This window comes from Perna viridis, chromosome 2 (genome assembly GCF_037379345.1).
Source record: "Perna viridis isolate PV_CMFRI_1.1 ecotype Kerala chromosome 2, ASM3737934v1, whole genome shotgun sequence".
Classification (NCBI taxonomy): Eukaryota; Metazoa; Mollusca; class Bivalvia; order Mytilida; family Mytilidae; genus Perna; species Perna viridis.
The window spans coordinates 47,065,404-47,086,592 of NC_142446.1; the positions used below are offsets into that span (position 1 = coordinate 47,065,404).

Sequence of the window (21,189 nt, forward strand, 5' to 3'; positions counted from 1 at the left end):
TAAATTATTGAATATCTCTGACAGAAACGAAAAACTGACGGTACCTTTAATGAACCAAATATATTACTACTTAAAGCTAACATTGTCAAAACGGAATCGTATGAAACTCTTGTGAAATTGACAAGATTCATGATTCATCGGTAAAGCAAGAGTCTTCTGCTTTTCTATCATCACTAAATGCGTTTTACATCCTGTTCGGTAGAATACGGAAGACGTCATAAACCAAATAAATCAATTATCATATTGGCGATGGAGTTTGATGTTATATTCCATTACATGCCGGAAGAAGAAATAATACTGTCAAATTTATATAGCAACTAACTCAATAGTTTGTCCACTTTTCAAACTTTGTATTACATGTACCACATTTCATATTTCTTGGTTCAAAGAGCGGTTTCTAAAATAAAGATAATTCAATTATAATTTCACCGAGGTTAGTGCTCTCCTTTCAACCCCATAGTTTATTATGCTAGTTTGTGTTGATTTCAAATGTTGGCTAACCATTTCATTATTTATTCCCATTTGGCATGTGTTATAGTATTATCTTAATGTTGGCAAACGTCTTTCAGATGTACATAATTGTTATGTTACTTCTGTCCCTTTTTAGAACAACACTTTACAAAGACCACTGTCAAAACCATGTAAAGTCATTATTATTGACTTGATTGTCATTGTTGTAAAACGCTGCTGTATAAACATGATTTCTTTTATATTTAAATTAGGCATTAGGGAGGTAGACCTAGGGTAAGGGACACAACTTTTACAAATGCTTGGAATGTTGGTATTCAGCATTTTACACCAATCTCGTGTAAGCATCAAGGTAACTTGGATTGATTTCATTCTGTTTCAAGTGAAAGCTTGATAGGCTTTTGTGAAAATGAATATGATACAAATAGATCACTGATTTTAAGAGTTTTCTCCTTAGCCTAGGTCTACCTCTTTAAGTAAAAAAAAGGTCAACTACTAGAACGAGGCATAGGATATCTTTAAAGTAAACCAAGGAAACTAATACCAGACTAAACAAAATGAATTAAAATAATGTTCACAGAACCTTATAAGATACATTAACAACCTGGATTCAATTTGGACCATGGATCAGATGTATTGAAAGATTAAGCGTCCATCGCCTTTCTAATATTTATGATGTTTTACATTGAATGCAACTGTATTTCTTCATATCAAAACTGAACAACCTAGTTATTTGAGCATGCATCACTTTGCCGTCATATGTTTCCACTAGGGATTCATGTGGTAGATATATGAGACGAACATCCTTATTTTTACTGATTATAGAAAAAAAGAACGGAAATTGTGAAACGCATCAAAAGGACCAGCGCGTAACCCAAACAAAAATTATAAAACACTTTCAGAAATAACCAAAATGTCTTCAACAAGTCCGAACACACCTCAAAGTAAGCTTTCTAAAAGTTCCCAACAACAAAAGTAATACAATATGCGGTAACAGAGCGATGACATTTCTTCAAAAAAAATAATAATAAGTGATATAACGTCACAATAATGACCAAAATTTTCTACTTACTAATATAATCATAATGAATAACGGCGAATTCCGAGCTTTCATACCATAGCTTACACCGTATAATAACCTATTTTCATACAAGATATCAGTTATTCGTTTTTAATGCAAAACCGTTGATATAATGTGATGTTCTAATTACATGCAATCTTTTCATATGTGATATCAGATGCGAGTTCTATTCTTAAGATTTTTTTCTTTGCGAATGACAAGCTGGATTAAAAACCGATTGCATTTTGATTACAAACCGAAAGCGAAAGGGTACACACATACAGATTTTGTATCCGCTTTTGCAATAACGCCTCTGCGAACGAAATTTCTATGATATCAATTTATAGTTGTCATTGATAAATCGAGGAACGATACTACTAATCACAGTGCTAACTATGTATTTATTAGATTGGTTTGGTTTGTAACATTATGAAATTAGCCAATAATTTGACACAAGCAAACATATCCGTTATGAAAATTAGAAAGTAATTTAATTGTGTAAATGTAATTTGAATCAATATTTTTTATCCAATTTGTTGGGTTATCATACTTTAACTGTTTTGCCATCAATGTTTGTCGGTTTTGTTTTTCTATAAGTTTGTGGGGAAATATGTCATTTTTATATTCGTTAGTTAGTAAAAAGTAAAATTTGGGAAAGTCGTTGATTCTTGACATGTTTTATTTTCTCGGTATCTTGCAACATTATCGCCTTGTGTCCTCGAAAATGAAAAGATACCCCTTATATCTTATGCACAGTTAGCCTTTTATGTATATTTATACTTCAACACAGATGATGCATTTCAACTCAATACTTTCATATTTGAATAATGTTGTAATTGTTGATCTATAATGAAAATGTACTTCAATTATCGATTTGCCCCGAGCTTTCAATTTTAGTTATGGGAATTAAAGTAGTTTCCTTTTGGTATAAAAAAAAGTTTATTTTTGTTTATAACGATTAGGAAAAAACTAGGTTTATTTGCCTTCACTTGCTTTGTATGTATTTGGTTTGCAGCACATTGTATATATTCATTTGCTTCACTGGTAAACTGTCAGACTTAATAAAAACTTAATAATGAAATCAGTCAGTTTCTTTGAGTGAGAATTCATTTCCACAATAAATATACACGAAGATGTCAAAGAGTGTTAAGTCTTAATAATACGCAATAGAGAGCTTAATATTATGCATTTTTACCGAGTCGAGTGTTACCAAGTAAATTGATCGGAAAAGCAATTTTCTTGGTTATTCAGTTTAGAGATGAATCTAATATTATGGAAATAAGATCACCATCGAAAATGAACTGTTATAAATAACACGAAGAGTGCAAAAAATTTCATTGTTGTGGTGAACGATTTACAATTATACTAATTCTGTTTATCCTTTTGATCTTTTATTGGTCCTCCTTGAAATTAGCAATCGTTGTAGCTGTCTTTGTAAGAATCATGCAAAATCTGAAAAATGTGATACACCCCAAAAAAAGGCTATATATTTTAATTTTTGTAATTAAGTTGGGTTTTTTTGGTATATACTATGAAATGTGTAATTATTCATTTAAATCTACCTGCTCTTAAGAGATAATCAACATTATAAATCCAATAGATTCTATTGTATTTGAGTGTCATTTAGAAAGTTTTTATTTTGACTTCTACAGTGCATTCTATACAATTTTCATCTCCTATGAGCACGGGTTAATCCAAATGTTAATTTCTGTTTACTGAAGCATTTTAAACAAAAATATCAAAAATAAAAATATGTCGGCTTTCCAACCATGTATCATATTTTGCATGATTCTTAGCTGGAGTGCTACTTAATTGTTTAGTATTGCTTTTTACTATTGTGTCTCAATGATGAGGTTGTAGACATTGGTGCACTTTGGTATATCTTCAAATGCTGAGTAATTATTTCTCATTTATACAGTTTTTTTGTATACTGATACATAAACAAAAATACCGATCACATACGTTTTAGTATGCTGTACATATTTTTTAAGGAGAACTCACTCATTAGCTGCATTAGAACGAACTATTTAAGAAGTTCAGGATAAATATTTATCAATTATGGTTTTTTAACGAAGTCAATACGTTATATATGGACCAGATTATTTTGTTGAGGTCAATATAATCTGACACGTCCATATATAACGTATTGACTAACTGAAAGTCCTTAATTTATATATTACATATGTAGATAATGTATTTTCTTTTTGTCTGCTTCCGCTATGATTGGCTGAGAGTCATTAAGGAACGGAACGGTTTATATCCGGATCTTAATTTAGAAGTAAAGCGTCAATATATATTTTCCTTCGCAAATTTGACAGTTCTAACATCATTGGGAATTTTTCAGACCCATCCATGCTAACATGTAACAATTTGATCCGATGGAGCAGTGTAGCGATTAGAATCGTCATATTCTGAGACGTTTGTGTATATATATAGTCTAGGGCGCTGGACTTTGTGCTGGCAGTGTTGCCATAGATGTCACAGCGGTACGAGTTCGAGTCCCGCGGAGGGAACGATCAAAAATTTGCAACGCAAATTTGACAGTTCGAACATTGTTTGGACTTTTCAGACCTTTCTATACGTTTACATATGTTCCCTGTATCAATTTGATCCAATGGAGCAGTGTAGCGAATAGAGCCGTCACATTCTAAGACGTTTGTATAACATTGATTTGTTGTGACATGCATCATTAATTTGATCCTCTATCCTACATAATAACATCTAAATGAACTGTCCCGTACTACCATACATCGTGTACTAAGTTACAGCCCTTGATTAATACTACGAGGAGGAATGTCCCGGCCAGCGAAAGCTATATTTTGATATAGCCTAGCTGGCCGTGTGGTCTAGGGCGCTGGACTTTGTGCAGGCGGTGTTACCGTAGATGTCACAGCAGTACGAGTTCGAGTCCCGCGGAGGGTATGACCAAAAATTTGCATCGCAAATTTGACAGTTCTAACATCGTTGGGAATTTTTCAGACCTTTCTATATATATATATATATATATATATATATAATCAAGTCTAAACTACACCTTAACTCTAGAATCGATGCGAGGTTGCAAATTTGCGATGCAAATTTGGTCGCTCCCTCAGCGGGATTCGAACCCCTACTCTTCTCTGACATCTATGGCAACACCGCCTGCACTAAGTCCAACGCTATAGACCACTAGGCCAACAAGGCTATATAAAAATATAGCTCTCGTTAACCGAGTGATTATTCCTCGTGGCATATAGATATATACCACGAGGAATAATCATATATATATACTAGAAGTACTCAAAACCAAAAATACGTAATAAAAAGCACATTCTATAATAATTTAGTTGTATCAAAGTATATGTAAAAGGATCAGTGACATGTCGTCGGACGGGAAATTGGAAGATTAATCAAGGGAACCAAAACTCTAGCAGAAATCAGAAGAATGTAATCAAGGGGTAAAGACCAGACATGGAAAACACAACATAGAGCACAAAGTAACTAAATTAATAGATACAAAGTAACAAAAGTAAATGAGCAAATTGGACGCTACTAAAAATGGGAGCATGGACCAGGTGCACCGGTAGAGTAAGCGTCCTCTGCTTTGCTAGCATCACCCGCCCGGTTGCTTACAAAAGGTCAAGTCCGAGGAAGACGAAAGGAAAACTATGACATGTTGAACAAATCAATTTCAAAGTGCAGATGGTTACTCCGTAACGATCCACGAGTTCATGATGACGACCAGAAAAGAACATGGTCTAAAGAGGACAGGGTTTAATTTATCCGTTCTTTCTTAGCATTGCTTTAAAGTAGAAAAATAGAACAATAGGTTCAAGTGATGTTTGATTTGTCTCCTGACATGAAATAATGATTTAAATTCAATTATTTTCAAATATGTTCAGGCAAACAAGAAGTATATATCATCATGTCTATTCAATAAAAGTCTTATTTAAAAGAATGTTATATCATAACTCTCTATCCGAAACAGATGTTGGTAGCTCTTTCGTTCCTGTGCTGTTTGTTTGAGATAGGAGATGCAAGAACCTCTTTTTCAGAGATTTTGTTCAACTATACCACCTTTACAAATATAAGTTTAACTTTTTCCGAAAATTCAAAGCACCTTTATTGGGACAAATTTCATGTACACATTCTAGAAAGTCATGGCAGTTTTCATTGTTCTTGATATCATTTTAAATAAATCAGACCAGGCTTCTTCCACTTCTCTTGTCCATTGTTCTTTTAAAGCAGGCTGTATTGCCCAAATAAATTGTGGTCCTATCAGCTAAAAGAAAAGATAATATCATAATGGGGGAAAATCATTCAAAGAAAAACCACTAATTATTAATTAGACGATGATCCAAAGGATATTCATGCAGCAATTTGTTTTTTTTTATGTTTTGTTTTTTTTGTTTTTGTTTTTGTTTTTGTTTTTGGTTTTTTTTTGTTATTTTTTTTTTTTTTGTAAGTCGTCACTTTTTGCCAGGATTTGACTCCTGTATTTTGCTTTAATGCTGTGTTTGTTTGGTAGTGATCAAGGGAACGGAACTAAGTTTTGAGCGGTAATCAAATGAATATATTCAAAGGATAAAGACTAGATAGGGGATGTAGACGATCAAAACAAAGAACATGTAATAGTAATAATAATAATAATAAAAACACGTACAAAGAAACAAAAGTAAATGAGCAACCCGGACTCTACCACAAACTGTGATTATTGATTAGGTGCACCGTTAGGGTAAGAGTCCTCTGCAGGGATATTCCTTATAAAGCAACAACCTTAATAAGATTATTTGATTAAGAATTAAGGTGTTTGTCCAGGATTTATGTCGAGGCCAGAAGAATAATCGATAATACAAAGTAAAGAAAACAATGTCACAACCTAATTAAATGGTATAAGAAGTAGGATAACATTCAATAATTGAATTTCAGTCCTTGCTTAAGTAATCGAATGGACAGTACGGTAGTGACATTGACGACATGCTTACAATTACTTGATAAGTGGTGAACGGTTGACAATACCGTCAGATAATGTTAAATGATTCATAATACATCAACGTCAAATCACTTTTATAACACGATGAATTTTGAGGAATAATTTAATATTGTTATTTCAGATTGTTTTAAAAAAGTTTTCATCTCTGTTTTAGACGAAAATGGCAGGCATCAAATGTGTAATATCAAAGCCGATATGGCAATCAATTAAAAAAAAACGTTAACGGAAAACGTACATGAAAATAATAAGAGCAAGTGGAATTGACTTTAGCTTTACAACGAAAAGATTGAGTTCTTGTATTGTTATTGCCAGGAACAATAAAAACATATTTAGTTTAATTGAATTATCGAGCAACATTTTTGTACCGAAAAGAACATATGAACAATTTATTTCTGTTACAGCTGCGGAAATTAATTTTAGTTCCGCTCATTACTTTTTAGTTATTCATTGGGATATATTGATATGATCATTAAAATTGTGGTGTTTTGTCTTGAGTAATAAAACGAACTTAATTGTTTTCTCTGGCTAAAAAGTAATGTTTCTTTGGTAACGTCTTATAACTACTGTGCTGATATTGTAAGGTTAGTTTAACATCTCGAAATGGTCTCCATTAGTATGGTGGTTTCTCAGACATTTTGTGCCCTTAATAACACTGAATGACTAGCGGTGCGAGGGAAAAAAGCTGAGTTGATTAATACAAAACAAATGATGAAAGTTAAAGTAATTCATGATTAAACACAATGAGTCCAGTGTGATTAATTCATAGTGTATTTTTTGTACTTATTTAAAGGAAAAAATTATTGGAGTCACATCGATTCAAGCGATGAGAAATAGTCGTAATGGTTATCGTACATCAAAATTGAAATAATAAGAAGTTAAAGAACAATTGATATCTTAAATGAATCGTGATTTCAGATGATGTATACTTACATCTATATAATCTACTTTAGCATTATACATAACATGTCTAGATCCCAGGTCGCTTAACATCTCTTGTAACTTTTTAGGTTCTTCTATTCTGGCAAGACACTTTTCTACTGTTCCCATAACTCTTAAGGCGTGTGTTCGCAGCTGGTTACTATATTGAAGATCTTCTTTCGTCATCCCTTTAAATGGCATAAATACGTCCTGAACATCTGGATGTGTCTCAAATAGTCTGAAATAATCATAAAATTTTCATGGACATTTTAAACAGAAAGTAGGCAAGTATTTAGTATCGATTAATTACATAAATTGTGGATGAATATCAACGACCGACATTTTGAATTTACAGTAAAACTTCATTTATGTGATTAAAAATGAGTTGTAGGCTATACTTTCTATATAAATCAATCGGCACAATAATTAATAACAAATTCTGCGAGTTTTCCAACACAGAGATACTATGTTGATGTAGTTACTAGCATAAAACTGTTAGTTACTAGAACTGATATGGAAACTGAATGCGACCTGTCTAGCTAAATAGAAATTTGCGACTATTTAAAATTCTCATTTCATGAAAATTTTACCTTTTTTTAGATTTAACAACAGAAATTTCTTACATGATATGTCATGTAATGTCCCCATTGGTTTAAGTTCTAGACAGTTCTTTGACGTTAAGTTTCGCTTGAATTTTTGTTCATTTTCCTTTGTCTAGTTGCACATTATTCATCAAATTACTCTGAAATGGACTTGCAGTCTCAACTAGTTTCAGACCTTTTTTTAAAGGAAGACAGCACGGGATATGTCTCAAAACATAATATCAAGACTAGACATGGAACAGACATACACAACAAAGAACATAAAGTAACTAAAATCATAAATACAAAGTAACAAAAGTAAATGAGCAACTCGGACTCCACTAAAAACTGGGAGCATGGACCAGGTGCACCGGTAGGGTAAGCGTCCTCTGCTTTCTAGAAACACCCGCCGAGTTGCTCATAAAAAGTCAAGTCCGGGGTAGACAAACGAGGAAAGGAAAACTATGACCCGTTGAATAAATCAGTTTTCATGGTGCTGATTGATACACACCATGACGATCCATTAGTTTATGATGACAACCATAAAACTTCTGTAGTGATGACTTCAATCTTGTAGCAACATAACCCTGTTCCAGAGGCCTATTTGTTAGAGTTCTAGCGCGATACAAACAGTCAGCGTAGTTTCGGCAAGATCTGGCATAACGTATGAGTTGTGATATGAACACTCCATACACAGGAGCCGAAGGGATGTTACCACAGATGACAGGAAAGTTGACAATTCTGAATGAAAAGTCATCGCGTTTGTCGTAAAGTTTGGTCAGTAGTTTTCCTTTACCATCGTTTTCTAAGTGTAGGTCAAGATATGAGGCTGACTTTACAGTGTCTGTAGTATCCTTTATCTCAAGTTCTTTGGGTAGATGCGATGTATCAAATCCCCGAAATTAGGATTGTTTTAAGATAATACGTCATCTATATAGCGGAAACTGAGATTGAAGGATCTAGCCAAACGATATTCTTTCTTTCTGATCAGATCAGCTGTAAAGTCAGCCTCATAAGAGTGCAGGAATAGATCTGCAAGTAAAGGAGCACAATTTGTTCCCATTGGAATGCCGACCGTTTGTTGAAAAACACGTCCACCACACTGGACAAATATGCTGTCGATTAAAAATTCCAGCATTTTGTTAACGTCTTCCTCTGTATATTTGGAAGATGATTTGGAATTATTTCTTACAAAGTATGAGGAATCTCTACCAAGAACTATACATTTGTATCTAGGTGTACCATCTTTTTTTGGAAAAACAACGATGTATAATGTTTTTAAGTCGGGATTTTAACTGCGTATGGGGAATATAAGTATACAGTGTTGAAAAATCATAGGTTTTAATGCTACTATATTCAGATAATTGAACTGATTGTCTCCAAAAGATCTTTCGAATTTTTCAGGATCCACATTGAATCAATACCACTACAGGAGTAACAAGTGTTGTGGTAGGACTGCAGACCCTCTTTGACAGTTGTGAGTATAGAAGTTAAAAATTTTGAAAGAGGTTTTGTGGTACATTTGCATATCCAGCTATGAAACGTTGTTTGTATTGATTCTTGTCAAGTTTAGGAATCCAGTTCATAGACGGTAAATCACAATCATCGTCCTTGGTAGAGAGACCAAAAAAGGATAGCACAGATTTATGGTTTTCCACAATCTCTTCTTTGGAGAGAGTGGTAGCAGTGTAGGTTTATCACTGCTATTATTTTCTACGTCTACCTCTGATAATAAACATTGGATATAAAACGTTTTGCAGACAAAAACAATGTTGTTTTGGGCTTTGTCTGCTGGTACGACAACATATTTGGCATGTATGGTAGACAATGTTTTTACTACATCGGGGTCTTTGAAAACTGATGTAGCCTTGGCACTCATTGACCTACTTAAAACTCATTCGTTTCAAAATTAAAGACCTCGCGGCCTTTAACCATTCTGACAGGGAATCAATGTCTTCTTGTTCTCGTTTTATCCATTTTCTTGCATAGTCCTCGACGGCATCCATAAGAACTTCATAGTTATAATTCCAATTTATGGAGCGTGGTTCACGGTACTTGAGACCTTTAGAAAGAATATTACGCAGAGATTCTTTTTCGATAATGGTTAAATCTCCCGTAACGACGTGACCAGAAGGACCATATTTGAATGGAGAGGTTTTGCAAGAACAGTCAGGTGGTTTAGCTTTGCAGTCCTCAATCTAGAGGTTCTGCAATAGCCTTTTATAATTGAAAATTTTGGATGCGATGGGTGAAGTATCGGAATATTAAATAATTGGTATGGATTTGTCTTTGAAATATGGGGGAATTTTGTTGATAACGTTTTTCTAATGGAGGATGTTAGCCAAATTAATTGCATCTATACCTTTGTTGACAAAGGTAGTGGAAGAAATGATCGTTTTTCTTCATCTTGCCTTTTCACACAAACTGGTTTAAAGAGTCTGTGGAAACCAATAACCAAAATGATGGCAACAAGTCTGTATAATGATGAGGTGGGGTCGGAAACGGGAGTGTCAAGACTTATTTTGTAAAGGAAGTGTAGTAGAGTGAGAGGTGTAGAATAAAGTTTTTTTTCTAATGTGATGAAGTTCAAGAGGTTTTTGTATGAAAGGAAGGAGACCATCTATGGAGACATCATGTAACTTAGGTGACGTATAAGGGCGATGGCCATGACTCCTTTCCCGTCTTGGATTTTTGTCAAATAAATTCATCACATTTATGCTATTGTTATATTGTCTGAAAGGTTTTCTATACTTTTGATGTTGTCATTGCATCCGTAAGGTATTGTAGTACCTAGTCTGCGTATCCAGTACTCCTCTCTTTCCCTACGATAGTTTTTACTTAGAACGGGACTGTTCGTAGGATGGTAAATTTTTTTTTTTAAATACGAACTTTCATGGAGAGGATTGAATGACAACTAGTTCATTCAAACATGTCTCTGTCATTTATTTTCTAAATCTATTTTGTTCATTTCCCTTTGTCTGGTCGCGCATTAGTTTTAGATTACTTTCAAATAGACTTCAGTCTCAACTAGACAAAGACATTTGTCAAATGAAGATAGCACGGTATATAAAAAGATATGTCTAAGTTTATTTTGTACTTTATTTTTGAAAAATATCGAACACAAGATAAACTTGTAAAAAAAGCAACTAATTCTTTCATATTTTGTGTTTCCTTTTTTATTTCAATTTTATTTTGTTCCTTTATTTTCCTTTGTCTCGTACATTTATTTACAAATTACTTTCAAATGGACTTGCAGTCTCAATTAGAAGAAGACATTTGTCAAATGAAGATAGCACAGTACATGTCTCACAAGTAAACGTCAGGACTTGGTTACTTTACTTTATACTCAATTTTGCAAAATATCGAACGCATTTTACGCACTATGTCACAGCTGTATTGTCTGTGTATTTTGTGGAAACATTTATACGATTTAATCTGTTGATTTACTTTATATCGAACTGAAATATATCTTTGTATTTCAATTTAAAATAGTTCCTTTATTCTGGTGGTAATGATGTTGCTATACTCTCACTGTTTTACTGGTTCTCTTCATCATTTTTTTTCCATGTGTTTTATTGAATGAAAAGTGTATGCTTATGATATCAGCTAATTATTTAAAGAGCATGAAAATATATCTGTTTAACTATTTCTTGTGACAAATTAACAACCGTTTATGTAATGGCTAATTGATTGCGTAGCTGAACGGTGTCTTGTTACATTTCTAAATTACATTTTAATAAATGCATGAAACATTAAGCTGCATTACATTTGATATTTTACGTTATTTTTCAGAAAAAAAAACATGTAACCAAAGTTTTTATTTAGCAAGCAAGTTCAGCAAATTTCTAATATCATTCATAATTACTTTTGGCTACTCCAACAAATACTTTAGTCTACATCATTAGAGAGATACGGTATTTATATATTAATATTTTATCGGATACTATAGCTGGAGGGAACTCATTTTCCTAATCATTGGGTCATTAATGGCTTTAGGAATGTCTGACTGAACAGGCTATGTCTTTGGACTTTGTTGACAGGCTTGACTTTCAGTTCATATAGCTTCTTAGGTCTACGTGATTAACTTCAATATATACGTAGTGCAGCCAAAGAAACGTTGAAACTCATGCCTTAGCTCAAATAAGAAATGTACTTAGGTAGTGCTATCGCTTTTAAAAGCCCCGCAAAAACTATATTTGTCCAGACGGCGTATTTTTTATTTATTTTTTTTTATTATTATTATTATTTGTTTATTTTATTTTATTTTTTTTTTTTTTTGACATTTCAGTATTTTGCTATTTCTTTTTCTTTGGCTCACAAAAAGTTGTTTTCAACTATGCCTGTTGAATTATTTACAAAACACAACTGACCGGACTATATAACCTTCCCAATATATGAAATGGTTAACTTGATTTAAATTGCATAATACTACAATGTAGGTTATGACCAATTTCTCTGTAAAATGAAGTCTCTTGTCATGGTTATCAGTGGCGAAAACGAAATTACTTGTGAAAGTCACCAAGTCCAAGGCGATATTAAATTCGTTGAAAAGTTTTCGATGATATATATAGTATTTTTTGGCTTCCTTGCAATTATTGGAAAGTAAATTGACCAAGCAGTAAACATAGTATTTTTTTCTAATACTTTTTGTTCACATTTAACAATTTTAATTATTCTCTAATTGTCAAATGAAGGTATTTTTCTAGATAAACTTGTTCGTTTATCAAGCTCCATGCAGCGGCAGACGTTCATTTACACTCTTACCAACAGCAGAAGACAGGCCTTTTGATTAAAATTCTCATTTTACAAATGAAACGTCGTTTGACAATCGGAAAACTCCGCGTAATTCATTCATACTTTCCCGACTTTGCAAGATTCTTGCATTTTCTGGGCGGGCTGGCTGTGGCGTCTAGAGTGTATTTCGAAGATAAGACACTGTTCAAAGCTTGGTTCATTTACGTGTGGACCACCACTGATAGATAAGTATACTTTATTTCACTGTATTCAAATTGCGCGGAGGTTTACTAAAAATGTCTTGCCAACGATCATCATGTCGTAATAATAGGTGGTAATTCAATCAAACGGATTATCTTTTAAAAAAAAATAAATGGCATATTGGAGTTCTTGGGAAAGTATTTTCCTAACAACAAGAACTTCCAATAGATTCGAGTCTTGACTTTACCTAAACTGCTATCGATGCAGTTTCTACAGAGCTAAAATGATTATTTTCATGTGAAATGCTTCAAAGATTGGTATATCAGAAAGAAATGTAAATTCCTATCATTCATCTACATGCAGCAAAAACGGACGAACACAACATACCATAGATAATGGAGTAACATAAACGATATAGCAGTACTAATATTAGAAGTAGTTAACAAAAGAAGTTATTTTTACCTGATTTAATTACCACCTGATAGAATTTAACATATTGACATTTATCATTCAATTGATAGATTTAAAACTATGTAGAAAAAGAAAATAGCAAGATAAATAAGTTATTTCCATTTTTGATCGGCGATAACGAGATTCATTCAGCTGTTGGACCTTTAAGGTCTTGATATCTTAAGCAAACACAAAAAGATAAAATATTATGTTTATTTGGTTGAGAATTAGAAATGATATGAAAAAGTCATATTTTCTAAGGCATAAGTGTTTGGGAACAATTTTGTTCGTAGTATATATAATGTAACAAAATAACCAAAGGAAATATTGTTGTTTCAACTAATTGATGTTTACATTTTTATTCTGCAATATGTCCAATTACTAGTATTATAGAGGTTGAGATAAGCTGCATGTACTCGCGGTGTAACCGGGTTCTAATACAGCTGATTGTGTACCAGTGTTACTTTACATAGAAATACTTGTAATACTACTTAAAGTTGCACTGTACAGATGCCATTGAGCTGCACTGTTTCGTGCACAAAGTTTACCCGATCTAATTTAGTAAAACTTAAAAATAAAAGGTAAAACTTGGTGGGAATATTAATTGTGAGTAGTAGAGCATTCGTACATTAATAGATGCAATATTTGTGAAGATATTTAGGTTCTTGCCGCTGTTGGTCTTCTCCTTTGTACCCGCTCAGACATGGAAAACATACATAGACAACAAAGGACATAGAGTAACTAAAATCGCACATACAAAGTAACAAAAGCAAATGAGCAACTCGGACTCCACTAAAAACTGGGAGCATGGACCAGGTGCACCGGTAGGGTAAGCGTCATATGCTTTTTTAGAAACACCCGCCGTGTATCAATTAATTTTATGGATCTCCATCGATGCCTTTATGATCAAGAATTAAATAAAGCAACCGTGAATGTTGTTTGTCGTCTGATCACACAGGGTTTTAATGTTGTTCAATGATAAACCCCGAGAACATCTTAACTTATACGCAAATGAGAATCAGAGGCTAAAACCCGAAATATGAGTATGTCAATATCGCCCGGAGCCAATAGCAAAAGCCGTTGACCGGGCCTTTTGCTGTAATAAATTACATGGTGCATTTGTTTTACTACGAAAAAATAAACTGCGGTATAATAAAAGCTTACTGATGATTAAATAGGAAAACAAATATGGTGTTGATTTCTAAAATACTAGTCTGTAATCAGTTTCTCAGAAATTTGTCAAAAAAAAAATTCTAAATTGTGAAATAAAAACACATTGTTACTATTAATGAAAGAATGTTTGAAGTCATCATTACAAACGTTTTATGGTCGTCATCATGAACTAGTGGATCGTTACGGTGTATCCAGCTGCACCATGAAAACTGATTTGTTCATCGTGTCATAGTTTTCCTTTCCTCTTTCCTTTACCCTGTACTTGAATGAATTTTTTATCAACTCAAGGGGTGTTTATGGAAAAGCAGAGGACGCCTATCATACCGGTGCACCCGATCCATGTTCCCAGTTGTTAGTGGAGTACGGGTTGCTCTTCTACATTTGTTACTTTATATGTATTATTTTGATCATTTGATGTTCTTCATTGTGTGTATGTATTTTGCATGTCTGAACTTAGTCCCTGGATTACATTCTTTTGATTTCCGTTAGAATCTTGGTTACCTTCATACCTTGATTACTCTTCCAACAAGAGACAACGAATATTTTCAAGAAACAACACACCTTTCATTTTGAAATGTCTGTACCAAGTCATGTAAGTTGCGTTGGTTTCCAACTTTCTGTTTTTTACCCTGATATTGCAATTTGTTATACGGACTATTCCTTTTGACTACTGCCTAGATTTATCAATTCGATAATTTGGTTATTACCCTTCATTGTCTTAATCATTGAACTCAGATTCTATTAATAATTATAAGGAATACCAAACAAATGATAAGAATTGTAATTATAGCTAATTTAGTGGCAGATACACCAATTTAGGCTGTGTTGTTCAATATCTATATTTCTCGTTTGCTCTAATTTCAAATCGAATCCTTTGTACGATAATAACCAGGCTTATGGGCGAAACAATGGTCTAATGATGCCAGCTAACTATATGGTTAGCGTGAACTTCTACATTACGCTGAGTAAACTACTCCATTTGACATTTTGGGTCATTATATATCATTCATTATACAATACAAGGCATTGATTTGGCTCATTGAATACTTTTAAATAAATTACAATAGAATCATAATTTATTCCATTGATAACATATAAATAATGTACTAACTCATGATTACTGAAAGTTAGTGTTCATTGGTCTATATAACACAATTCATTAAAACAAAGGTTTTAAGTTCTAAAGCCCCGTGCGTGTTCGGGTGTTAAAATAATAGGCCCGCAGCAGCAGTAAGCTTGTCGTAAAATGCGACTAAAAGTGCTCAGAACCCAGGACGGGGGCTAAGGCGCTCTGCCCACATAGCAACTGAGTTTTGTGCCCCAGGTGGTGGAATGGGGTAATCCTGGCATGTCCCATGATGGGGTCGTCTCTGTGGTATTCTCCTGGAGTAGGAACCATAGGGCTCCGCCACAGGAGGCTGAATTGCCCGACCCTACCCAACTCTTCCTATTTCCAGTGGCAATCAAAATTATCCTTGTGTCCCATCCCATTTTTCATTTCATCACCATTTCATGTTCATTTTATCATCCATTTCATGTTCATCGCCTGAATATAGCTTAAATAATACTGCTCGGGCGCTAAACCCAACAATCAATCAATCAATTAAAGTTCTAAACCTTTTAAAATTTATATACAGAATGCATTGTTCATTTATAATATTAAAGACGATGCGCCGTTAAATATAATATCACGATAAACGAGTTGCTACAGTCTATTTATTTGGATAATTGGTAAAACAAAATTGCAACACACTCCAAGAAACGCTATAGACTAGAAAACAATAGTATAGAATTACTGAGCTACAATTGGTTTCTTCTTCAACTTTTTTTTAACACCGTAAGTTTACCAGTAAAATACTAGTTTGTTTATCCTTCAGCCTTCCAAGAGAGGTACAAAATATAAGCAACCTACAAGAGTGATTATAACCCATACCAAAAAATTCTTCTTGATCAAAATGTAATCAATCAAGACTCATTTACTTCAACATTAGGTCTGGATAAGCAGAATATTGCAAATTGCGTTGTTTATTATTTATTTTTTTTTGTTGTTGTTGTTGGAAACTTCTTCCGTAGTTTCATATTGTGGGACAATCAGGTAATTATTTAATTAGGTATCAACAAACACAGTCAAGTAGCTGTAGGACAGGAAATACTTAATTGATTATGGTAAATAATATAAGTGAATCATGCATGTCGAAAACCCAACTATTTTACTATTGTTTTTAATTCATTCAGAAACAGTTATAATATTACAGACCACATAATTTGTCTTAGTTTGTCATTCGATGGTTTCGAGATAAACTTATATAGATTGTGTATGAAAATTGCACTTTGCAAGAGTTATCGTTCTTGATTTGGTTTGCTTTGGTTGAATTCAATATGGTTTTCTCAAAAGTATAGATCTGAAAACAGAAAGTGCTATTGTTAAATGGAAGTATCACATTTGTAGAACCAAAACCAATGTTATTCTCTGCACAATAAATGACCTCTACGATTGGCACCGTCTGAACATGAACTGGTACATAAAACAAAATGCAAAATTGAACGATTGAAATAAATTGACTACAGAAAAAAGAAAAAAAATGAGTATATTGTTTTCTCTCTACAAGTTTTCTGGTTGAATTCCTTAAAAAAAACTTTTTTTCTACTGTGGCATTTGAAGTTGCTTATTACATTTATGCCAGTAATTTACTCAAGAGAGGCACTCTCAAATTGGGTTTTGTATGACTTTAATTGTAATTTGTGTTAAGAAACCTTACATCAATTGATGATTTTGGAGGTTATTTTTGCAAAAATGACAACTTTGTCGATTAATTGGAGTCTTGTAAGTGCCAAGGAAATAAATTACTTAATCAGTGTCGAACTTCATGTGATGTGTTATTACAAAAAGCCATTTGAAAAATGGTCATGAATTATTACATAATTTACTAGCATCACTTCAGGAAATCTAGTGTTGTGTAAAAGATTCCCTCATTAAGTGCATTGCGGACTTCAATTGTAAACCTGATCAAAGTAGGCTAGTATAGATGTAGGATGAATGCTTTTAATCTGCTACAGAAAAAATGAAGAAACGAAATTTAAACAAAATGAAATTTATAAACAAAACACAACCGGGAAAAGCAAATGAGAGAGACGATGGGAGTTGCCACTGTTGTCATAGAGATTACTCGAAAGCCCTCTCTTTTTGTCTTTCAAGATAATGCTCAGACTAGGCAATTTTCAACATTTTCTTGTGTACTAAACTTCAAGCTATTTCTCACAGATTTGGTAAAAATAGACATCAAATTGTTGATTCTTGAATTATAAAACATGATGCATATAGGGTGCACGATTGGTCTATTATCTGTTGAGAAATAAGTTCATCAAACAAACTGTGTTAGTTCCAATTGGGCAATTAAACAGCTCGTACACAAACAGTTATACTTTTAAATTTGGTCAATCGTTGTAGATATTACTTTTATTTCGACACATTTTATGTTTTAATTTATTTATTTATATGACCATGAACATTGCAAGGTGGATATTATTTGATGTTAAATAACAGTAATGATTTTTTCTTTGGATTTCTCTGACGAAAATACTTGTCTGACTTTAATTTTAACTCGTATGGTGGTTACTAATTGCTGTGGTCTTTTAATCTTTACAAAATGAAATAATAATTACTCCTATTCAGCTTATCGACTTCTAAACAACTTCTTTCGTGGCTAGATTAGTTGACTTTTAAACAGTCGTTTGTAATGTCGTTATGCACTATAAGGTTTACAGATGTCAATTAGATAAAATAATTAAATTTTTTTTTTAATTTAAAAAAAAGACTTCCCTGAAAAAAATATTTAATCGGCATTAATGTTCGATTAACTTCAAAGATTGCCTATTTTTTATGCAAAACGCTGGAAAATTAATGATATTATTTTGCTAAGAGTGTCTTCTGTGTTACTTCCTGTCGAAATATAAATAGATAACAAGAAGTCGACGAAAACACAAAGTAAAGGAATCGAAACTTTAGATGTTTGAAACTTGTTTATTTTACTTTATCTTAAAATTAAAATCTTTCAGATTTCTGGGTTACATTTTATCTGCAATCAACAACTTTTTCAAACCAATTACTCATAAAGACCACACGGATTTCCAAAGCACTTCACTGATTTTCATGAATTTAATAAGTTTTAAAATATGTTTATACAAACCTGCTGTTGTCGCGTATGAAGATTTTAAAATGCCATTATGAACTTGTTTGTTCGTATATAATATTTTTTCGTCACAAATTGTTTGTTTCTTGGTTTCGTAAGTATTATTTTAAGCGATAATTATTTGTTTCATCGCCGAAACGAAACCATGCAAGTTCAATTAAAGCTCAAATTAAAATCGTACATGCCAATAGTTTGGATCACAAAAAGTGTTGGTAAATGTAATCCGCAGAATTTGTACAAATTTTACAAAATCATGCGTTTCTCTTATTCTGTCTGTTGATGTTCAAATTATCCATTGTTATGAAATATTTAGGTTGACTTATATTGTGCCTTTTTGTAAGTAACATCAAATTCTTCAGACAAAGTAACGGAAAAATACCAGCCTTCAGCTTCATAATGGAATTTATTTTAAGAACAATGCCGTTGACTTCGTCATAGGCATATGCCAACTGTATTGTGTAAATTCAAAAGAAAAATTGAATAAATTTCCTAAAATTTCTAAAATTTTTACATGCATTTTTTTTGTAATTCACAAAATTATTTCATTTTAATCTGTTTCCATTAATGACTATTTCACTTGTTTGGTTACATCATGTCTTGGTTCAATGTTGAGGTTATATGGGTAATTATCACCATATATTCGTTGATGGCTTCTTTCTTAGAAATAACATCTCAAAATGATTTATTAGCTGTAAAAATGTAACCAAGAACAAGATATCAATATAATGTACGATAAATAGAGACGGGGCATTGATCAATTTGACAACCAATGCACTAAAATAATAAGAATAAACGATACACCATATAACTTTATTATCTTCCTTGATACGTTTATGCGTAGTCAGAATTTGTCTTTTTTTCAAATTCTTAATATAGAGAAATGAACAAAATGGGATCAATTTATCGGTACTGAAATAATAACCAACGTCACTGTTGTATGCATGCAAAATATACTATGTTGACGATTTTGAAGCATCAGCTGACGATTAAATGTATTGCAAAGTATTTCTAGAAAGAAATTAGAAGATTTTACTTGTCATTTTTATTCTGAATATGATAATTTCAGTGGCTGTTCTTTAGAAGACTTTTTTGGATGATGATATATGTTAAACCACATTTTTTTTCTTTTAGAGAATAATAAAATTGAAATATTTAAAAATGAAATATTATTTCCAATATAATTTCTGTGTGAATTTTATCATTTTTTGTTCATTGACTTTATGTTTTCGAATGTGTTCATGTCCATGGATTTCTCTTTGTTGATGTCCCCATTTTTTATTGGCACTTTGACGCAATTCAGAAGCCATTTATAATCGAAATATTGATTGCTTAAATATGTTTTTCTTTTGCCCATGCCAAATTAACACAAATTGTGTATTTGTCCTCATAGTTGAAGCAAAATTAAAAAAAGTTTAACCACCAACAAACACCTTGCATAGTGATAATACTAAAGCCTGAAAGTGGAGCCCAAGGATATTTATATAAATATACTAATGAGTTACAAATCAATACTTACTTCATAAACATCACAACACCAACTTTCGACATGTCTTCTTGAATAATTTTCCAAGAATCTAAAACTAATTCCTTTTGGCGGTTAGTGAATTCTACCACCGGTTCCGAAGAACACTCGCCATTTTTCTGAGAATCGACATGCTCATTGTTTTGTTTCAGATAAATTTTAGTTCGTTTGGATGACGTCACGTCTTTTCCTTTCCGCAGAGCGTCTTTACGTCTTTTCGCATTTATACATCCCATCTCAAAAGAACTGTTTTTAAAGATTTGAAATAAAACCCAAAAAAGTCAAATAAAATATATTAGCTCTATTTATACTGCATTCACATAAAATCTTGACAATGATTAAACAACTTCAACTCTTTAGTTAAAATGTACAAAAGAAGTAGATAACATCAGCAATTAACTATGCAAGGCATCATATTGAACATTTCAAATTTCTGCTGCCATCTTTATATTCTCTTAAAGATAAAGAAATCACTCTTTAAGTATCATTCAAACGATGATTGGACGGTATATCAATACGGATGTTTGACTGGCATTCACGAAGAACAAAATCAGCTAGTATGGCTCATCTTGTCTATTACCTTAAATTCGATCCATTGGGAATTGATGCATTGTCATCATGACATTTTTAAACAATTTCTGTATTTTTAAGTAATTCTAATTTGGTTTCGAAGTTATATCTGTACTATGATATCCGCATGGCATTTTATTAATATGATTTTTAATATAAGCATTGTCCTTTTTTTTTTTTTATTAATTACAGTTTTCCAATAACTAAGATAGAACGCATGCAAAAGAGTCGGCTGCTAGTTAATTGAAAAATGATATTTTGTCTTCAGTTTCATTGCAACTAACCGTGATGAAAACGGCATATAAGCCCTAGTTTTTAATGCATTTCCCGGAGAAATACATGTACCAAGT

The 21,189-nt window shown here is 32.7% G+C and overlaps 1 protein-coding gene across 1 annotated transcript; it reads right to left on the reverse strand.

Moving 5' to 3' along the window:
• Nucleotides 1–5,603: 5,603 nt before the first annotated feature.
• LOC148625412 (uncharacterized) lies at nt 5,604–20,711 on the reverse strand. The gene is made up of 3 exons (XM_088571198.1): nt 20,264–20,711; nt 7,431–7,656; nt 5,604–5,789 (listed from the first exon to the last, which is right to left on the reverse strand). Exons 1-3 carry the CDS (start codon nt 20,503–20,505, stop codon nt 5,658–5,660), a joined length of 600 nt encoding a protein of 199 aa, XP_088427324.1. The 5' UTR covers nt 20,506–20,711; the 3' UTR covers nt 5,604–5,657.
• Between the last annotated feature and the right edge of the window lie 478 nt (nt 20,712–21,189).